General features: G+C 36.2%; 2 protein-coding genes across 2 annotated transcripts; one reads left to right on the forward strand and one right to left on the reverse strand.

Moving 5' to 3' along the window:
• Window positions 1-245: 245 nt before the first annotated feature.
• RpL21 (ribosomal protein L21) lies at window positions 246-1,965 on the reverse strand. Its single transcript, XM_088277721.1, has 2 exons — window positions 1,586-1,965; window positions 246-640 (listed from the first exon to the last, which is right to left on the reverse strand). Exons 1-2 carry the CDS (start codon window positions 1,712-1,714, stop codon window positions 290-292), a joined length of 480 nt encoding a protein of 159 aa, XP_088133847.1. The 5' UTR covers window positions 1,715-1,965; the 3' UTR covers window positions 246-289.
• Window positions 1,966-2,126: 161 nt separating this feature from the next.
• LOC148312192 (protein MMS22-like) lies at window positions 2,127-19,364 on the forward strand. The gene is made up of 14 exons (XM_088277722.1): window positions 2,127-2,454; window positions 2,525-2,822; window positions 3,739-3,990; window positions 6,170-6,481; window positions 7,434-7,666; window positions 8,738-9,026; window positions 10,107-10,386; window positions 12,055-12,388; window positions 13,280-13,556; window positions 14,445-14,615; window positions 15,594-15,971; window positions 17,292-17,494; window positions 18,265-18,456; window positions 19,256-19,364. The coding sequence occupies exons 1-14, from the start codon at window positions 2,243-2,245 to the stop codon at window positions 19,299-19,301; spliced, it is 3,477 nt and encodes a 1,158-aa protein (XP_088133848.1). The 5' UTR covers window positions 2,127-2,242; the 3' UTR covers window positions 19,302-19,364.
• Window positions 19,365-19,369: the final 5 nt, after the last annotated feature.

Below are 19,369 nucleotides of genomic sequence, written 5' to 3' on the forward strand. Positions count from 1 at the left end.
TTTCTTCAACTGGTTTCGACAAGATGATGACAAGGTTCGTATGGAAACTGGTTGGAGAAAAGTATTAATAAAAAGTGGTTAAAAACATAGTAGTTTGGTAGTTTTATGCCCAAAGTCGTAGTTTAGTAGTAGTTTTATTTTTTTGAATTCATTAATCTGTTTCACTCGTCACTCTTTTCTCATTCACCCCACATGCCTTAACTATCACAACAGTCATTTTTAAAAGGTTAAGTAAAACGAAATACTGGTTTTCCAAGGTGTTTTTTTTATTTATTATATATTATAAAACTTATGCGATGCACTCGTATGGGATGGGGGCAAGGACGATAGTTCCCATCTTTCCGCTGACGACGTGAGCGGGCCTCGGCTGCTTGGGCTGTCTCCTCAAGCTGAACTTGATCTTCTTCTCGCGGGCCATGCGCTGGAGCTCCAGGTTCTTCTTGACGCGGGTGAGGAAGTCCTGTCGGCACTTGGAGTGCTTGACGTGCTCGATGCGGATGTTGATCCTCTTGGGGAGGATGTTTCCGCGGACTCGCTTGTTCACAATGACACCGAGGGCGCGCTGTGTGACGTTGAACACTCGCCCGGTCTTACCGTGGTACGCCTTGAAGGGCATACCCTTTTGGACTGCACCATTTCCCTGTAAAAAAAATATAGCATCATATTGACATTGTAATATATAAATGAAAGATTTAAAAAAAAAATAACCAATAAAGAAAATAAAATGCCACTAATCTGTCTTTACGAACAATCTTCGTCTCTTCCACATTCATGCATCTCCTCATACATACCCTATCAGAGAAAGGTAAACTGACGGTACACAATGGAGTCCCGGTTCCAACCCTAATGTATGGAAGTGAAGCATGGAGTTAGAAAAAGAAAGTAAACTGAATGCAGTCAAAATGCATTCTCTCAGATGAATGTGTGACAATTGTGTACTTTTGAATTATATGGCCAAGGTTTTAACCCCCCCCCCCCTCTACAAGTTATTCTTATTTTGTAATGCAGGCCAGTCGGCCTGGCTGTAAATTGAAATATTTGCACAAAATATACTTTTATATTGTTGAATTTAAATGGCTACTTGACTAGATGAATATTTATATAATACTTAACTAGAGTTTATTTGAATTAACAAAAGTATACTACAATATTAATACTATACGATAAGGTTGTTTAAAAATCTCTAAATGTCAATTTTCGTAATCTTGAAATATCAGTAGCAATTGTAAAGACTCGTATTCACAATTGACTCAGTTTTATTAAAAATCTACGAGGAGAAAAAGGAGAAAGAAATTCATTAAGTACATTCAACTTTACATTATATTCCCTCTTTAATAGATAAATTTATAAACCACACACGAAATACTAACAAAACTCATGAAATAATAATGGCATACAGATTACTGAAAATTAAACCATTATCAGATACTAAGATGACAGTTTCCAACACGGATAAGCGAAAATAAACAATTTATCGAGTGGAACTAACGGCGTCAACAAGTTTCGACTAAAACAAAGCATTCAATTATTATTTTACAACAAATAAAATACAAATTAAATAAAGATTTGAAAAACAATGACTTACCCTGATGTCAACAATGTCGCCGACTTTGTATATTTTCATATACGTCGACAGTGGGATGACTCCATGAGTGCGGAATTTGCGGGAAAACAAATCCCTGGTACCACGACGATAACCCTTGGAATTGGTCATTTTGGCTTCTGAAAATAAAAAATACGGAGCTTTTACGGCATTCACAATGGCGACACGTGGTGTAAAATGTGCAATAATTTGACATTTAACATCGGAAATGTAACGTATTCATTAACCCGATGAAAAATACTTAGAAACTAGTTAGACTTCGCATCAAAACAAAACGAAACACACCTAAAACCCGATAAACTTTACAAATACCGTAATAAAAGAGCAACAGCACCCACCTTAGCAAACGTCTTGGAAAAAAGAGGTTAGAAACGGAAGCAATGCTGCCATATAGAAAAAAAAACGATTCTTGTCTATGGAAATGCATTTACTAAAAACCAGAAATTTTTATATTATAATAGCCATAAAATAAAAAAATAAAATATATGTCAAATTATTGGCGGGAAATAAGGGTGTCAAATTATAAATGTCAAACGTCAGACTTTAATTTGAAGTCTCAAATAAGTGTTTTATTTAAAAAAAAAAATAGTATCGTCGTAGTAAATACTTAAATTGTCACCTTTGGAACTCTGTTATAAAATGTTTTACTTAGATTGTGAAGGGCCACTAGTAAAAGAATCGTCAAAAAACAATTTTCTTATTCGTGAATTAAGTTCAGTTAAATATATCATTTCTTCGTATAATATACAGAACGAACCCAAGAAGTTTGAAACCGTTTCATTGTTTAAAAATGATTATCACCGCTTTTCATCTGTAAAGTTTCATTCTGGCGAACTATTTAACTTATCTAGGTATGTAGTATTAAACATTGTTCAATTCTTTCATTCAACATTCTTAAATTAATTTTTAAAAATTTTGCAGAAAATATTACCAGATTCTCAGCAGAGCTGCGAGAAACAGTAATATATCATCCGTGGTCTTAAATCCAGATTACCAAGACTTTGGCTTCCTCCGAAGATGTTTGACGGATTTCTTTATTCATATAAAAGATTCCTTGTCTGATATAGATTATATTATAAACAACAATGGTTCCACGAAAGCTCAACCCATACTATCAGACCTGAAACATTCCCTAATTAGCTTCCGACTGATGTTAAAATCATTCGATACCATACCTGACTTTGTTATTAGAAACTCTACCTCTGAGTTAGGAAATCAGGTAACTAGAATCATCAAAATTAAAATAATATATTTTTATTTTTATTGGTACCTTGATCTCCATTTGTGCCTTACAGTGAAAATTTGCTAGAATGTTAAGTGTTTTCATCAAAAACAAGGTTTACAACATTTTGAGTGTGTCCAAATAATTGTTTACAAAATCTGGATTATCTCCTAATACAGGAGTTATTTTCATATTATTTTTGACATCTCATCAAAGATGTAGAAGAATATGGAAGTCTGGGAGTTTAAAGGGCCTATGAAGTTTGTCAGCCCCATAAATGCCCAGACTTCCATATTCTTCTTCATCTTTGATGAGATGTCAAAAAAATATATAAAAACAAGGTTTATACAACTTCCTGGATTGGAGAACATAAGCACACAAGACCTTCTCATCCAAGGGTATTCAATTTTAATTTAAAATTAAATAATCGCTTTAAGAATTGTCCAACTCTATAGCACAGTGGTCAGCGTATTTGGCTACCATACCGGAGGTTCCAGATTCAATTCCCTGGGGTGTCAAATAAATATAAGCGATTTTCACTCTAATATTTATTTAATATCACCCCGGACTGGTACCTGAAGCGCAGTGCTGATCACCTTTCCTTTATATATTTAACGATCAAGATAATATTGTTTATATACGATGAAGTGCCCTATGCACCATTGGGTTGCAGATAAGAGTAAGATAAAAAATTTACATTTTTATTTCAGGCTTTTTTGTCTCCCTCCCAAGCATAAAATTTGAATCCTATCTATTAAGAAGTGTATCTATTGTAAAAATAAAAAGGATTAAGGTGGTATGGACATGAGGAGCGAATGGATAACGAGAGAATGACTTAGACTTACTAATATTTGACAAATGTGAACGGGGAAACAGAATGAATGAATTATACTACTAATCATTCAGTTTTTAGTGTTTTCTAGCATCGTTTCACTTATTCCACTGCCACTTGGAGTTGCAATGGCTACACCTGCTAATATCCCTAAAGATCACATCCCTGGAGCAGCTGTATAGGGAGGAGACACTCCTGGACACGGAAGATGATAATTTCCAGCCATTCCCTTGCACGCCCACATTTGAGACTTCTCACAATGCAGATATTGCCAAGGAACTTGAATGGATACTATACAACTTGATTCTGCTATCCAGCAAATGTTACGATAAGGTAGTATATATTATAGCCTCGTAGCGTAATTTTTTTTATTTATTGGAAATCAACAGCCATTAACAAAAATAATATAAATATACAATATAAGGAGCCGATAATGAGGCCAATTACTGATTTCACAGTTTATACAAAATTAATAGTTAGAGGTCCCGGGTTCGATTCCCAGGGAAGGTGAAAATAAATACATGTTAGTGATTTTACACTCACTAATATGTATTTATTTATTTCATATTACCCTGGACTGATCCCTGAAGCGTATGAGTGATCATTTTGCCTTCATACGATCAACGATCAAGATGTCGCTGTGTCAATACGATGCAGTGCCCTATGCACCATTAGATGTGAATAAGGGTTAAAGATAAAGAAGAAGTATATATATATAATATAAAAGTATGTAATATGTATTATAAATATGGAGGTACACTTTTTGGTAAACCTGTAAACGTCCGGGGGTCAACCATTATGGTCAGCCGGTGAACGTTTTGGGGTCAACCAATTTAGCCACCTGTAAATGTCGGAGGTCACCAATTTGGTCACCTCATGTGTGTGTTATTAAAGCGGGAAGCCGGAATAGGATATTTAAAGAATTCTTACTTACAGATTGTTTATTGATATAAATTCTTACACTTTAATTACTATTGATATTAACTATTATAATTTTATCTAATTAATTATGAAACTTTGAATTAAAATATGAAGCTAAATATACGTCCGTCAGAAACAAGCGATGCAGGCGAATCTCGGTCTCCGCAGTTCGGTTGGCCGCTTTTGTTGAATCCGTTCGGGAATCTCCGTGGCGAATTAGTATATTTCAGTGTTGTCAACCTGACGGCGTGGCCAGACGCCTACAACTTCAATACATAGATTCCTTCCATTTTTAATTCGTTGGCAGCGGGGTAAGAAGGGAATTGAATTACCTTATGTCCGAATGAGTATGAAATTTGACTACAGGTTATGTGTGGTACATGGAATATTTTGGATGGATATCATAGTTGTCAGGAGCTTGGTCCACTCCATTTTTTTCTATGCTGCTGAAACATGGACCATAAAAGCAGCAGAAAAGAGAAAAATTGATGCCTTCAAAATGTGGTGTTGGAGGCGCATGCCCAAATTCCATGGACAGCTAGACGCACTAATGAGTCCATTCGCCAGGAACTACGCTTGGATGGCTTGACTCTGGCCAATGTCTGTACCCGACGGATTCTCCAGTTCTTTGGACACGTTGCGCGTGGCAACGAGGATAGCCTGGATTAATTGTGATCGGTAGCCTGGAGGGAAAGAGAGGCAGAGGAAGATCCCCACACGATGGACCGATCAAATTAAGGCAGCAGCTGGCACCTCAGTGGTTGGAGAGTTACGTGCAGCGCAGTCAAGGGATAACTGGAGAAGAGTCATTGCTTCTGCAAGGGTCACAACCCTCAGCAATGAGGAATAAGACGGAGAAGAAGATCATAGTTGAGCAAGAAACTAGTAAAAAGTATAAAAATCGTCTAGAACACAACTATGATATCAGCTTCACCCACAATGAAGGGTTGATGGTCCCAAGAGGGAACGGCAAACATGGAAGTAGAACACTTCAATACATAGTTCATTCCATTCTTTATTTGTTGCCGACGGAAGTAAGAGGGCAAACAAAAATATGGACCAAGGGCAAAATAATGGAATGGGTAAATGATTAAGGGTTTTTATTGTAAAAATTTTATTTTTTTTCTTTCCTGTTTTGTGTATATTACTTTTGTTAAAATAGTTAACAAAAAATTTAAACAGTACCGTAAAATGGGGCTACTTGAACTTTGATGTGTTACTTGAGCCCAGTACAAAAAAAAATTTTTTAATTGTGGTATCGATCGAAGTATCGTGACAACAAGTGTCACCTGTCAGGGAAACAATGAATCATGTCGATACGTTCATTATTGTAGACCAAATACAGATTAATTTTTTTTTTTTACTGGGCTCAAGCAACACATCAAAGTTCAAGTAGCCCCATTCTACGGTACATTATTTTACTGCAAAAAAATCTCGTCTTGGCGATTTATTAATTTCAGTATATAACCACTCACTGAGATTTTTATGTCTACCGGTTTCGAGACGTACCCGTCTCTCGGTCAGGACAATCACTATTTTTATTTTATTTCTATATTATAATCTTGATTGATTTGATGTTGTTACTTTTTAGATTGACTCAAAACACATATTTAGCTGCAGTTGCGTTAAACAAATCTGGATAACGACGCAGATGCTGATAGAAAATTTACACAACGGAAACAAATGTGAAAATTTTTGGCATTATTACAACGGGATATTCAAAAAATTCATAGTAAACTCAGAAAAGGTTGATATGCCTCCCAAACGATGCGATGCTTTAAATGTCATGAATAAAATAGAATGCAACAATCGACTGGGCTTCAGTTTGACACTGTTGGTGAATGTGGTGCAACTACAAGGATATAATAATGAAGGTGAATATGTCGGAATAACTTCAAACAGGGTAAGTTCAGACAGTAACACCACTTCTACGTCGACCTTTCCTACATATACCTCCCTAACCCATTCACCGCATTTAAAACTAAGTATAAAAGTCACCGCCCGCCTCCATAGTGTAATGGTCAGCACGCTCGGCCACCGTACTGGAGGTCCTGGGTTCGATTCCCAGGGGGGGTCAAATAAATATAAGTGATTTTTTCACTCTTATATTTATTCAATATAACCTTGGACTGGTACCGGAAGCGGAGGGCTGATCACCTTTCCTTCATGTGTTAACGATCAAGATAACACTGCGTTTATATTATGCAGTACCCTATGCACCATTGGAGTGCGGATAAAGGTTTGTAACAACACCAAGATAAAGCTTATCAGGAGTTTGATCCACTCAATTTTTTCTATGCTGCTGAAATGTGGACCATAAAAGCAGCAGAAGGGATAAAAATTCACACTGTCTAAATGTGGTGTTCGAGGCGCATGCTCCGAATTCCATGGACAGCTAGACGCACCAACGCGTCCATTCGTCAGGAACTACACTCGGATAGCTTGACTCTGGCCAATGTCTGTACACAACGGATTCTTCAGTTCTTTGGACATGTTGCACGTGGCAATGAGTATAGCCTGGAACGGCTGGTTGTGATCAATAGCCTAGAGGGGAAGAGAGGTAGAGAAAAAACCCTACATGATGGACCAATCAAGTTAAGGCAGCAGCAGACACCTTAAGGATTAAGGCAGAGAAAAATAAAAATAAGACACTCGTATAAAACCAATTTTGAGTTTATTAATGTTAACACTACTAGTTGAGATCTACAGATATTCTCATTAACAGGTGAAAATACCTAAACTGTTTACGTTTATATTTTCACCTGTTGATGAGAACATATGTAATTACATTTACGTTAATAATCTCGGAAAAAGTCTTTTACAACCAACTAGAAATAATGGTTTTTACTTTCCAGATTGTCCCAAATTATACGATGCTGGAAGACATATTAAAACTTTATTTAAATAGCGATCAAGGAATTCCCGAGGCCACATTCCGGGAGCAAATGCGCCATGTGACCAAGCTGCTAACGGTTTGGTGGGAACCCAGGAATGAAATTGTCACCCTACTCTGGGAGTACTTTCACAAAAGACTGAATTCTGCATTTTCGGTCCCCGGAAAAGAAGATAACTCTGTTTCACTAACAAGGTAACATTTTTTGTTTTATTATTTATTGATTCGGCATTAACTTTGTGGAAAGATATATTGGACAAACTGCGAGAAATCTAAAAATAAAATCAGAGAACATTGCCGTGGACTTACTAGTAATTATTTTTCAGAATTTGCGAATCGCACAATAGAAACTAACCACTCATTTGACATTGGTGCATTGAGTATGCCAGTATGGTGCATCAAATAAACGCAATGTTATCTTAATCATTAACACACAAAGGAAAGGTGATCAGCCCTCCGCTTCAGGTACCAGTCCAGGGTAATATTGAATAAATATTTATTTGATGCCCTCCTGGTAATCGAACCCGGGACCTCCAGTACGGTAGCTGACCATTAAACTACGGAGGCGGAAATCATTTTCATTTTCAAAATTCTTCTTCTTCTCCGTCTTAATCCTCATTGCTGAGGGTTGTGACCCTTGCAGAAGCAATGACTCTTCTCCAGTTATCCCTTGACTGCGCTGCACGTAGCGCTCCAACCACTGAGGTGCCTGCTGCTGCCTTAATTTGATCGGTCCATCGTGTGGGGATCTTCCTCTCCCTCTCTTTCCCTCCAGGCTACCGATCACAACTAGATGTTTCTTTATGATGTTTCTTTTTACAAAAAGTCCTGTTCCTTAACCCCCCCCCCTCTATTAATTACCCCACCAACCTCTATATACTTAAACCTAAATATTGTTTTGCTCGTTAGTTTTACTATTCACCTGTAGATGAAAACATCTGTAATTTTGAAACTGTCGTGTGTAATAAAATAAAACTAATTAAGTGGTATTATCAAACAGTAACCAACTAACTAACTAACCATCATGCCGCTTCGCCGCAGGGGTAGGCAGAGAGAATAGAACGCCACACCACTCTGTATTTACAAACATTCTTCGCTTCTTCCACGTTCATGCAGCTCCTCATACATACCCGCCGATTATTACGACTCCTAACCAGACCACTTTCAAGTATTTGGCATTCCTGATCGTGCCATGTTTTTCACGCACAATACACACAAGACCAAATAAGTTAAAATAAATAATTATTTATCGCATGTCAATTTCAGTTCCTCTGTTCCCAACATTGTCAACGACCTCAAGTCTCGCCTGACCATGGACTGTTCGAGCAAGAGGGACTGCAAGTCCGAGAGCAGTTTCTCCACCTTTGTGACACTACTCGGAGTCCACCTGAAGAAGAGTACTCTCTCCAACCAGCCGGGGAATTGTCAACGAATAAAAGGAAGAATCCTACCCAAGTTCACACTGAGCAAGATCCAAGCCCTCAATGAGCTGGGACTCCAACACTTCACCACATTATTCCTGATGATGGCTATCTCTACCGACCTGGTTGATATTGTATGTTAGATTTGAGTTTTGTACTTACATTTCTTAGTGAAACTGCATTTTATATGATAAAATAACGATCATATAGTATTTTCCACATATATTTTATTTGACCAGTGACCGGGTTTCGTCGTTACCGACATCATCAGACTGATGAGAGGCTAGACAAAATTCTATGTTATATACCCAACAAGGCAGGGGTTGAAAACCACGATTTTATATAAAATCATGGTTTGTGACTTCTGACAAAATTAATTTAAATTGAGTGAATTTAAGTAGTGCATTATAATAGTAAAGACATATATGTTATGGTAAGGGTTTTAAGTATACCACAAACTTAATACATACATATCACTTTATATTGTGTATACGTAGCTCTCTTTTGTTCCACTCCCGTGGCGTCAAAATGTGTAGCTTTTTTCCTTCTATCTACGTTATATCTTTTTTCTCTCTCATGTAACAAAATGTGCCTAATCAATGTGACGCATCCTTGAATTTAACTAGTCTATTCTCTCTGCCTACCCCCGCGGAGAAACGGCGTGATGGTTTGAATTTTCACTATCAACTCTTATCATTTTGTTATTAAACGACATGAGAAATACGACAATACTTTAAGTGTGTACAAATTTTTGTTTACAGCGCTGGGTTTGTTCACATAGGAGGTATATATATATATATATATATATATATATATATATATATATATATATATATATATATATATATATATATATATATATTGATGCTAATTACATATCAATATATGAATAGCTACGTATCGAAATTAAGTCTGCCTGTTAATCTTCTTAACTTTTGCTATATTTTATTCTTTCTGTTTACTTTAACTCATTTAACATTTGTGAATTTTTTTAATTGGAATGTTACATTCACCTGTTTTATTTGTTATTCATTATTGTAAATGTATTTATGTTGATGTTCTGTTAAATTTCTAAATAAATAAAATAAAATAAAATTTTGATATTTTATGATAGAAATATTTATTTGTGAATGTTTCTTGAGATATCTTTCTCATTAAAATATTGAAATATCTACTTTTTTATCTCGTTATTACAAAGCTTCTTTTTTTTGCAGTGTTCGAAACTCCAAAATCTAATAACCCAAATTCCCTTTGATTCGCTTCCTTGGAACAAGAAGCAGATAGTGCTCAAGGCCCACCTCTCCATACTGTACGTGTACGTGGACAGCGCGGTGGATATCAGCGAGGCCGTGAAACCAGTCTTGCTCATCACCAACAAGTACTGCTCCACCAGAGAAACTGAACACATGGCCGTAATAAAGATGACAGTCGCCGGACTTATAGACATAATGGATGCAAGTCCCGACTTTGGGCAAAATGAATATTTACTTATTGGTATGATTTATTAACCCCTATAGTATCAGTACTTATTTTCACATATTTTGCATAAATTGCTAATTGCTTTTCATCATCACTACTTGACAAATTTGACATTTTGTAGGTAGAAATAAAAAACTTTTACTCAAAAAAATACAAAAATCAATATTAAATTCACAGCAAAATAATTTTAAATGGTTATTTATAAAGGCTATTAACTTATTAAAAACGTTATACATGCGCGCGCTAAGACACGTCTGTACAGGTCGATACCTAAATCAAATTGCGCAATAGTCGGTATTCCGACGCTCCGCTTTTTATACGCATTAATAGAGAGTCCATCTATCGACGGTTCGCACTCTAAGGGTTAACTAGCAAGTTTTGAAAATAGGTCCCTGATGCGAATACTGGTTATAAAGTGGTACGACTTCGTCAGGAATGACGATGTGAGGAGAAGAACCCAGCAGCCCCTCATACTGGAAGTCCTGAAGAGGAGAAGGTGGACATGGTTGGGACATGTCCTTAGAATGCCACCTGAGAGCATCAACCCCTCATGTCTCTTCTTCCAACCCCGAGGATTCCGGCGCCCTGGGAGGCCGCTGACGACCATTCGCCGACTATACTCAGCGGAACTTCGAGATACCAAACTGACCTGGGAAGAAGCCAAGGATATGGCGCGTGATAGAGTGACTTGGAGAGGTCTCGTGTTGGCCATATGCTCCACCTAGGGAGCGAACATGGAAGAAGATGATATATTATCACTACTGCTACCACCATCATGCAGAGAGGATGGAATGCCACACTCTTCTGTCCTAAAATACACTCTTGGCTTCCTTCACATCCATCCATCTCTAGTCCAGTGATTCCCAAAGTGGTCTATTCGACCCTCAGGGGTCTACAACAACTTGCAAGGGGACTCTGTCGGCGAAAAAAAAAATTGGGGGTCCATGAAATAGAAATGGGGATCAATGACGCACAGTTTATGTTGGAGCGTTACTCAAGATTCAAACCTTAACTTCTCTCGACTGAGCATTGATATCGTTGTGAATTTTAACTTAATCTTCATACTAGATTCTAGTCATACATGCTCTCCGATTATGTAGACTTTTGAAACCACCAGGATTTAGGTTCTGAATGATATTTTCCGCCCTCTTCATTCTGTTCTCCCGTTCACATTCGCCAAATATGCCAAATACACTTTTTTAAATTTTTTCAATTATCTCTAGTTCAGCCTTACATTCTTTTCTAATAATATTATGGGGAAACGTGTGTTTGCACTAATTACGTGCATCCACGTCTCCATTTGTTGCTCCTCAGAAGCTACATTTTATTAATGGATGAAAATTTAATAAATAGACTTACTTGAATGTTTCACATGAAAGTTTACAAATAATTAAGGTTACAAATTTTAGTACTATGTAGATTTTTATATTCATAAAAATTTTTGAAGGTTACAAATTTTATAACGATTACGCACTAATATAGAATGTAGCGGCAGTTCACGCTGATGGTAAGATGAAGAGAGAGAGTGTACCTTGCATCGTCAGTACTCTTAAAGGCGTGGTGACGTCACGCTGTCATTCGTTCACTCTGCTTTCATCCTGCCTTCAGTACCAGCACACTGTTGTGAACCGCCAGTTGGACTTCCATGGCCATATTTTAATTTGCACATTTTTATTATTTTAGATACATGGCTGACAAAATACTTATCCGTTTGTGCATTGCCCGATCTTTCCAATGCTCTCGAAGCCTTTTCAACTCTCCTGTCCAAACTCCGGACCCTGAGTTCCTACCACGACATCCCGTGCGGGAGTATGTCTGGAATGATCGATGCATTCTTCATCCACATATTCTCCTGCACCAAGACCCTGTACTCCAACGGAGTGTTGGCCCTGCAGATTGCTGACATGGCTTTCAATTTCACCAAATTTGTGTTTGAGAACACTTTGTACGCAAAGAAATATGAGTCATTTGAAGATGTGCTGAAGTTTTTTACTCTTTCGGAAACAAGCAATGAGAGGTAAACTATAAATTGAATGACAATACGATAGAGATGTGACGAATGAATAACTGTTACTTTTTTTTACTTTCGTCCGATAGAGATGGTATTCGTTACTTTTCTCGTTTAAAAATTTTTCCAACTTAAGCTTTTGATATCAAATTGTCAAAAACACAATACGCAACAAATTCGTATACCTGTAATAAAATGTAATTTGCAACTGAAATTAATAATAATGGATTAAAACCCATTACATATTTTCATTTTCGGAGTACTTCTGTAAATAACAAAAGAAAAATGATAGATTTTTGATGGTAGGTAGTGCGTTATTGAAATTTCATTCACAGTTATCTAATACTATATATATGTATATCATTTATATTTTAACATCTCAACAAAGAAGAATATGGAAGTCTGAGTATTTACAGGGCTTCTGATCTATCAAAGGCTGGTTTAGATGATCACTTTATACATGTGTAACATTCACCATTTTACCCATTATTGACAACCACACTACTCAAAATAAATAATCTAAATTTGTATGATACAATTCATACATCGCTTCATGTGCGAGTTCGTGGTAGTATCTGTGGTTGATTTGATGAAACTTTTTATTTAGCAGAAACCTTTTTAAATGTATGCAAAATCCTTACTGAATTATTTTACATAATGGGAAAAACCTTAAAACATGTTTTTCAACTTGTAGGATGTTTATAATTTGACCAGTTATTTTATTCACAACATATTGAGTGTATTCGGACCCACCAAAAATGTTGCGGATATAATTCATAGATGTAGACTTTATGGTAAAAGAATAATGTTTGAAATACATTTTTGTGATGCCCTTAAGCGATCATTAATTTAATATTTCTACAAAATATAAACAGTATTAAATCATGTTGGTGTTGGCAGAGTGGCCCAGCACTACCTGGTGCAGGTCCTGCAAGACGAGGCGATGTGCCGCCACCTGCAGGGCTGCGGGGCTGCGGCGGGGCGCGTGGTGCACTGCTGGCTCAGGGGGGCGCTGCTGTCGCGCGCGGAGCACTCGGGGGAGGACAGCCACCTGCTGCTGCTCGTGAGCCAGCTGCCCGACTTCTCGGGGCTCCGCTTCACGCCGAGCTGCCAGTCCGGAGAGAGGAATCTCTGCAGGTTCTTCCACGCCATCGGGACGGCGTGGAATAATGCGCAAGTGAGCACATTGCAAATTAATTAATGCATCTTTTACCCATATAAATTCATTTTTTACCCACATTAATTAATGAATCTTTTACCCATATAAATTCATTTTTTACCCACATTAATTAATGAATCTTTTACCCATATAAATTCATTTTTTACCCACATTAATTAATGAATCTTTTACCCATATAAATTAATTTTTTACCCATATTAATACATTTTTAAAGTATCTTGGAGTTGACGTTAGTAGCAACGGTGATCTCTATGGTGAGACTATATAACAAATCAACAAGGCTGCAACTATATCCGGATGCCTCAGAAATTCAAAAATCTCAGAATGAAAAATAAAATTAAGATATATAAAACATGTGTTCGACCAATAACCACTTATAAAATTGAGGCAAGAGCAGACACTTCAAGAACAAAATATCGACTTCGAACCTCGGAGATGAAACTCTGGGATCTATAATTGGAAATACGTTGCTAGACTGCGAGCTTGTGTAAAACAGAAGATATCGTGAGGTGGGGGCGACAATGAAGGCGATACTGGAACGAGCATGTAAACAGAGTGTCAAAAGACAGACTTCCACATATTGCCCTTCCAACAAACCCAAAAGAATATAGACCCCCAGGCAGACCCCCGAAAAGATAGAGAGATGGCTGGCAATCAACGTCCCGAGAGCAACAGGCGGTGGCACAGACAGATCCTCAGGATCTATAAAAAGAAGAAGATCTTTTACCCTTTAACCGTTAAGAGTGCTGATAATTCTTTTAACCCATATCCGCACCTAAAATCAAATATCATCCACACCAAAACATAAAATATTATCAATGCCCACCTCCGTAGTGTAGTAGTTACCGCATCTGAGTTTATTGTAAAACTTTCAATGCATTCTAGACTTTTCAAGAAAAGTGCCGTTTACGAGAGAGAGTGAACCAGTACCTCACTTCCCTGGACAAGTACGTCCTGTCAGCTCTGAAGGCGCCACCGACACAAGAATATGTCATGCAGCTCTTTATTATCTTGGGCACTTTATTTTTACACTGCTCACCCATCATTTACTCCAGAGTAAGATCCATTCCAATTTTTAAATCATGTCTCAATCTCAAAATCCAACATTTCCAATTTTTAGCCAAAAATTCACAAATCCAGTTTTGTAGAATGTTAAATATCCTTATGATTATTTTGAAAGCATAGTTATTGTCAAAATGTAACAAGTTCTCCACTCTCAGTACTAAAAACAGGGTTTTTAGCTCTGTGGAAACAGTATAAAGAGAATAGTTTGCAAGTCAAGCAGTGAGTTAATCTTGCTGCTTAACACACACTGAGATCATAGTATGCACACGTCCTTACCAGGCACGTTCCGCCTTTACATACTGTGGAAGCTCCAAACCCCTTAATTTTTTTGTTGAAATATCTTATGTCACGCCCATTTGGTGATATATACCAGTGGTCGACAAACTCATTGATCAACAGAGTCAAATATTCTCAGTAAAACATTGAGGTTTATTTTAGAAGCCAAATTTGTCTCAGAGATTGCATTTCGACTGCACTCAGTCTACTTTTATCCTTCTTTTGCCAATTTTTTTGTTTGTTTTTTATGTATATCGTAGTCATACAGGAGAAAGTGACTAAGTACATTTGTTTACAAAAACGTGATCATTGACTATTTTATATCTTACTAGCTTAATATTGCCCTGAAAAAATCCCAAACGATTTTAAACTTGGAAGTATAATATGTTGACTTGTTTAACTGCATTGGTGTTTATTTTTTTGCCAAGAAAAGTGACTTAAATAGCCCGGCTGTCCAAACTTAAAACACAGTAAGGAACATTTTTTTGTAGTACGTTTTTTTTGCATTTTTGGACTAAGTAGAATCTACTTAGTGCAAAAATGCAAAAGAAACGTACTACAAAAAAATTGTACCTTACTGTGTTTTGAGTTTGGACAGCCGAGCCCTCCTGAACATTTTACGTTTTGTTAGTTGGTCACTTTCTCCTGTACGACTACGATATATGTATATCTTTTTTATTCTTTTTATTTCAGGCTAAAGCAACATGTTTGTTGCACTCACTAGTCAGCAACATATTACTGCCCCCGCAAATATTTATGGAGAAAAAGATACACCCGTACATCACATCAGGTGTGTGCAAGAGTTGGTATATGTTCATGAAAGGCCTCTATTATTTGGACTACAAAAACGATATTTACATCGAAAAAACTATGAAGGACATGATAATACAATACCTGCCGTATTTTGCCAACAAGACACTGATGACAAAGAATAACACGTATGAAATCTCATTCAGGATGATTCCGAGCGAGTCTAGCTCTGACTTGCAACTTGAGAAGTATATCTTGGATAAAATGGCCGCTAATTTTATCACCTGTAGAGGAAAGCAATGCCATATTCATGCTCCCAAGGTAGGTCAACATATTGCACTCCATACTAATAGCGAAACTCCGCAACCTTTTTTCATCTACGACGCACCAAAATTCTTCCTAGAAATCTGCGGCAAACCAAAAGCTAAAATATTATCACCTTTAGAGAAAAACAATGCCATATTCATGTTCCCAAGGTAGGTCAACATATTGCACTGCATACTATATATATATAGCGAGACTCCGCATGATTTTCTCACCTACGACACACAATTCCTCCTAGAATTCCACGGTACACCAAAAGCTAAAATGTATAGACCATTGAATTTTTTTTTGTTATAATAAGTATTCTACATAACATTTCGAAAAGTAGACAATGCATATTATAAAAATAATTTGTCATAGTGCATTAAATATATAATAAAAAATGTCAAATGTCAAATACATACATTGAATTTGAATGCGGCACACAGGTTACGGAGCACTGCTATATAGCTTTTTTCACTTATAAAATTGGAAAAATTTATACGGTTGTTGTTTTATTATTCATTGCTGTAGCTTTCTGATAAAATGATAAAGAAATAAAAGCGCATATAAAAACATGCGTGTATTCAATTGCAAAGTTGTGTCAAGTATCAAAGCAATCGGTGAATAACTTTAGGAGATTGAAATTTTCAACAAATGAATATTTAAGGTGGGTATTGACCGGAGCATTTTGTCGTAACGTCGCTCGCGGCGAGCTCTCCAACTATGGATGGAGCACTCGGCTCGCTGTACTGACTATACGAATGCTCGCATCGTAACATGTTACGTTACGACCAAATGGCTCCGGTCAGTCCCTACCATTATATATATATTTGTAAAAAAAAGTATACAGTTTCACCAAGAAATATCAGTATTTAACTTAAATCTAATACTGCAGTGCATTGCAATGAAAACTCGTTAATTCTAACTCCTTGTTATAATTATAATTTTTTAAATACGTAATTAATATAATGTTTTTCTTTTAATGTTTATATCTTAAGTAATAATAAAAATACTGTAGATTAAGACATTTTGTCTTAGATGCTCACTCAGGCAACTCATTGCAAATATGCCAGACAAAATGTATTTAAATTCTTCTGTTACATCGCATTTTGTGGCGTATGATGTCATACCAAGAAGGGGTCAATATGGAAAATGATTCATCTTTTCTGTATGGAGTTTTCATTACCAGGTGAAATATTATATAAACAGGATTTGTGAATACAAATTTACAAAATTGTATATATTTTCTTGCCATGAATGTAATTATTACCTGTTTTTCTATAGCTTAATGTAAGTACAGATTGCAATACATATTAACAAATGACTTTTTTCCAGGCACTTGCAATTGTCCATCACCTGGTTTGCAATACAAGCAATATAAACCTTCTACGTTTGATTATAACGAGTACACTTGTATCTGTGTGCGAACAGTTTATGTTTTCGGATGAAGTAGGTCCAAACAAAAAAGTGGCTACCCAAATTTTGGAATCACTCTGTGATAGTAATCATTTTAAGACTGACAGCACAGATAATATTAGGTATGATCTTTATAAAATAATCTTAATAAACTATAAAATGATTTCTTTATTTTACTTTATGAGAGAAAAAAAACATTTGAAATACAATGTATTACATATTTTTGGGTTGTAGTCCCATGGTTAGTATCGCAGACTCTGAGGCAGAGTTTCTGGGTTCAAACCCGCGGTATCATGAGTCAATATCTATTTTAAATAAGATGTAAATAATACAACATGTTTAAATTACTAAACATGGCATTATTAAACAGATGTCACGAAAAAATAAATAAAGTGGAATCATCACATATCGTTAATTATATTAATACAGTGCCAACTCGCTAATCAAATCATAAATCGCGCACTGGGTTGTTCGGATTAGGGAATTGTTTTGACAAAAATGAGAGAGAAAGAGGAAATTTCGGTTTATGAAAATGCACTTAATTTTACGTTTTTAATAAGGTACTGAATGAATAATTAAAAAAAAATTAAAAATTATTTTAGCTTGAATTTTTTTTTGATTTTCTTATGAACCAACGAACCTTACTGGCGTTCAAGGGCTAAATCATGCATTTGTCTCAAAGAAATCAGTTCGTAAGTATTCTGTATGACTAGCATCAGCCATCAGGCTATGTTGAAAGCCTTCATGTTATTAGAAGGTGGAATTTTGCAAACTGGCATCAGCGAAATTGTTCGGATTACGCGCGTTTCAAATTAGCGAGCTGGCACTGTTATAGATTATGGAACTGTAAACCAATTTAAGAAGTAATTCAAATTGCCTGTTTATATTTCAGAAACGACGTAAAAGAGATGCTTATTGCGACTTGCAAGAAACATTTGGCATTTCATTCTACGCCATTCTTCAAATTATTGCTCAACCTTTTGTCTTCTTTGTTACCAGTTATGGATGAAATTTTGTCATTTCTAGACTCGGAAATTAGTAATGTGGAAAGAATGAGAGGTGTTGGATTCGACCACGGCCTAAGGTAAACTAGCCACTAAATAAACTCAATAAACAAATCAAATATTTTGTAATGTAATAAATTTAACCGGATCCACGCGGCTCGCATAAGCGTATGTGTTTTAACAAGACATGCCCCATACGCGGCTGACATAAGCGTTTGTGTTTTCACTTTGCTCCAAGTTTCGAACCTCAGTTCAACTTGGAAGGATTTTTTCATGGTGTGGAACTTTGGATAAAATAATACGTCAATCCTCGGCCTTATGACATCTGTTGAAATATCTGACTAATAATTTGTAACATAACAAGGATAAATAAAACAACAGATCCCTGATTTTTCTTGCGGTCGGTAATTAGTCCGCGCCATAATCATGCCCTATATCTGTCTCACTCTCGACGCTACGCATCGCCAGTGGGTAAGAGTGACACACGATGCGTGCTTTGATTTATTTATGTTACGATCTAATTTGTTTATATTACGATATATTTCAAGAATAATGTGACACACGTGTATTATAGAGTACCAAAAAGGCACAATGAATACCATTGAACGTTTTTGTTTAGGAAAATAAATCGTTTCATAACTAAATACATGATAAAAGTAATCATTTAAAAAACGGCGAAATACAGCCGCGCACGAGCGTCTCTTAGGAACAAAGTTAATGCGTTTAAAAGGTTAATTATGGGGTGGTAGACTGAAAAGAGATTTCAAATCAAAAATGTATAAAATTAACTATTGGTTGCTCTAACTACCATAGACAAAAAAATATCCTTACCATTTACCGCAATATATTATCCATGCTCATTTTTTTTTTTTTTTTCAGAAATGGACTAAATGAAATTATAAAGAATTATTCAAGAATAAAATAAAGTTAACAAAGCTGTGATATTTTTATGAATTCCGATATCAATAAAAATAATTGGAAAAAGAAAAATGT

The sequence above is a fragment of the Brachycentrus maculatus genome, unplaced genomic scaffold (genome assembly GCF_059751285.1).
Source record: "Brachycentrus maculatus isolate JH-2025_06_01 unplaced genomic scaffold, ASM5975128v1 h1tg000049l, whole genome shotgun sequence".
Lineage (NCBI taxonomy): Eukaryota > Metazoa > Arthropoda > Insecta > Trichoptera > Brachycentridae > Brachycentrus > Brachycentrus maculatus.

What these genes read in the sequence shown, in the direction of transcription:
- LOC148312192 (XM_088277722.1), top strand. Translation starts at nt 2,243, where the DNA reads ATGTTTTACTTAGATTGTGAAGGGCCACTAGTAAAAGAATCGTCAAAA. An exon ending in TCGGAATAACTTCAAACAGG is followed by an intron (nt 6,482 to 7,433) that starts GTAAGTTCAGAC and finishes TTTACTTTCCAG; the next exon opens with ATTGTCCCAAATTATACGAT. An exon ending in GCCATATTCATGCTCCCAAG is followed by an intron (nt 15,972 to 17,291) that starts GTAGGTCAACAT and finishes ACTTTTTTCCAG; the next exon opens with GCACTTGCAATTGTCCATCA.
- RpL21 (XM_088277721.1), bottom strand. Translation starts at nt 1,714, where the DNA reads ATGACCAATTCCAAGGGTTATCGTCGTGGTACCAGGGATTTGTTTTCC. An exon ending in GCGACATTGTTGACATCAGG is followed by an intron (nt 641 to 1,585) that starts GTAAGTCATTGT and finishes TTTTTTTTACAG; the next exon opens with GGAAATGGTGCAGTCCAAAA.